Here is a 3,253-nt window from a genome sequence, read left to right on the forward strand (position 1 = left end):
TATTCACCACCACCATCTGTTCTCAATATCTTGATCAATGAGCCACTTTGCTTTTCTGCCATATTTTTGAACTTCTCAAAGACTTCAAAGACATCACTCTTCCTTCTTATTAGGTAAACCCATACTTTCCTAGTCAATTCATCAATAAAGGATATGAAGTATTTGTTTCCACCCAGAGATTCAGTTTGCATAGGGCCACACACATCAGAGTAAATCACCTCAAGTTTCTCTTTTGCCCTGATTGGTACATTTTGTTTGAAAGTGCTTCTTGATTGCTTACACTGTAAACAACCATCACATACTTCACTAGGAGGCTTGATCTGAGGCAAACCCAGCACCATTTCTCTTGAGTTTAGCTTAATCAGATCTCTAAAATTTAAATGGCCAAATCTGTAATGCCATAACCACTCTTCACTGTTTACTGTAGTAGTAAAACACTTTTATTCTATCACATCAATCTCAATTTTGAATGTTCTATTTTTTGAAAGAGGGGACTTCAAAATGAGCTTGTGATTTCTGTCAAACACTCTCAACATCTTATTTTCAAGCTTAGTCATAAAGCCCTTTTCTAATAATTGACCTAAGCTGAGTAGATTACTTTTCATACCTGGTACAAAGAGTACATCAGTGATGCAAGACTGACCTCCATCCTTTGTTTTGATAAGGACCTTCCCAATTCCTTCAGCAGTCAAGATTCTATCATCAGCAAATTTGACTTGGCTCTTCACAGATTGATCAAGGTTGAGAAACCACTCTCTTCTTCCTGTCATATGAGTGGAGCAACCTGTGTCTAGGTACCAACAATTATCACTTGCCCCTTCAATTTGAGTAGTTACCATTAGCAGTACCTGTTCAGTGTCATCATCTTCTTCCTGAGCCAATTTTGCATCATCACCTTTAGGTTCTCTTTTGTTATTGGGTTTGCTGTAACACTCATCAGCAAAATGCCCAAACTTTTGACAGTTAAAGCATTGAATACTTCACTGTTCTGATTTCCCCTCCATTTATTGCTCTTCCCTACAGTTTTGTCTTTATTCCATCTATCACCATGCTTCTTTGGATTAGACCGTGCTTGCAAGGCTTGTTCACTTTTCTTCTCATTTATCCTTTCATTCATTCTCTGTTCATGAGATTCCAAAGATCCCTGCAATTCCTCTAGGCTAAGCTCTTCAAGATTTTTGGATTCCTCGATGGCTACCACAATATGGTCAAACTTGGGTGGCATGGTTCTAAGCACTTTCTCTACAACTGATTGCACAATTATCTTTTCTCCATAGCCCTTCATTGAATTCACCACTGTCTGCACTTTTGTGATGTACTCAGCAACTGATTCATTCTTTTCCATTTGTAGTAGTTCATATTGTCTCCTCAGTGTTTGCAGCTTGATCTTCTTGGTTTTTGTGGCTCCATCATAAGATTTCTGCAGAATGTCCCATGCTTCTTTGGAGGTTTGAGCCATTGCTATCTTTTCAAAGTTAGCAGCATCTACACTTTGGTGCAAAATGAAAAGTTCCTTGCAATCTTTCTTTTCTTTTTCTCTATCAGCAGCCTTTTGTTCCTCTGTTGCTTTCTCTCCCACAGGTATATAACCTTCTTCTACGAACTCCCAAACCCCTTGGAATCGCATCACCACCCTGATCTGAATCTTCCAATTTTCATAGTTCTTTCCTGTGAGAACTGGTAGATTTGCAGGAATTGAGCCAGATACTGCAGCCATCAAAGAACTCCTTCAAGAACACCTCCAAGAACCTTTCTTTAGCGATTCTTGCCCCTTCTATCGAAACCAATGCTCTAGATACCAATTGTTGGAACACACACTGTTCCTCACTCAATTGCAAGAGATGCAATTCACTCCCTCACACATTCACTCTTGTATCACTCACTGTTTTCTAAGCACAGAATTGCACAGAATTGCACACCTACTAGGAATAGCACTAGAGACTGAAAATGATAGAATGAAAAACAACGCTTTATTAAGATGTATGATTGCCCTTTTATACAAGCAAAACAAAATAACAACCCTTCACTCTTAGGCTAGCACTTATAACAGAATTTTAAAATTCTGTTACTCTCTCTTATATACAAAGCCAAAATAGAATTAAACTCTCACAGAAACAATTTATTTAGGTTAACCAGGTTGCATTAAATGCAATATAAAAATTCATTATTTCAGATCAAATCTGTGTGGATTGAGTCAAGTGATAAAGCTAATATTTGTTTTTTCTTTTTTCTTTTTAAAGTTTACTTGATGAGCATCATTAAAACTGGTGTATAATATGAGGGGATTAAATGTTGCGGAAATTTTTACTAATGAATCATGATAAATTATACAAGTGAACTAATATCACACACTATAATTCAAAATCTTTAGTTTCATGCTTATGATTTTTTTCTTCATTTATATGGTATTTAACTTTTTTATTTTTATTCATTGTAAAATTTTAGTTTATACTTATATTTTAATAATCTCTTCCTCAAGTAAATTTCTTTCACATGATAATTTCTCTTTGAGCGAAAATTATTTTTAATTTACGAGTATCCAATGATGTCCATAAAGTTACTTAACCCTAACTTGACCCAATTCACGTAATCATTTCTCTCAACATGCTCTATACTTGTATTTCAATAGAACCAATATTATCTCGTGTTAAAATATTTGAAAAAAAAAATATCAAATTTATAAAGTGATGTAGTTTGAGTTTGATTGTTTGAGAAGGAGTACATACATGGTGCTCAAACCAATTAAGATATTTTTTTTATTATATTTGAAAACTGAAATAAATTTCACCACCTAACTCCACCTATGTTTTATAAATTGGTTTTAATGAGGTTGCATGGCTAGCTGAGACAAGACCCGTAATAGCCTCTTAATTAAAACTGGTTTGTCTCATTTAACCTCTTGTACTCAATTATTATGCACATAGATTATAAACTTCGATATAAACTCGAGAAGATATGCTCCACCGAAAAAAGATATCGGGAAAATATAATGTGTTACCACAAAGGCATGGATGAATTTTAATTTAATTAATGATTTTAAGTTTGAGTTTTAGACCTGTATTAAATTTTAGACATGTAATTGTGATAAATATTTTATGGAAAAGTTTTATTGTCAGTAAAATTTTTACTCACATCCCATAAAAGATACGTGTGGTATATACAATAAAAACATATATAATGTGCTACTCGTGTAGACTAGGAAATATGAACATGTATGTAGGAGATACAGAGATATCTGCTGTCGTTAAACCTC

General features: G+C 34.4%; 1 protein-coding gene across 1 annotated transcript; it reads right to left on the minus strand.

The window, feature by feature from the left end:
- Window positions 1–838: 838 nt before the first annotated feature.
- LOC121174928 (uncharacterized) lies at window positions 839–1,717 on the minus strand. Its single transcript, XM_041015799.1, has one exon. The coding sequence runs from the start codon at window positions 1,715–1,717 to the stop codon at window positions 839–841; it is 879 nt and encodes a 292-aa protein (XP_040871733.1).
- Window positions 1,718–3,253: the final 1,536 nt, after the last annotated feature.

Source organism: Glycine max, chromosome 5 (genome assembly GCF_000004515.6).
Source record: "Glycine max cultivar Williams 82 chromosome 5, Glycine_max_v4.0, whole genome shotgun sequence".
Classification (NCBI taxonomy): Eukaryota; Viridiplantae; Streptophyta; class Magnoliopsida; order Fabales; family Fabaceae; genus Glycine; species Glycine max.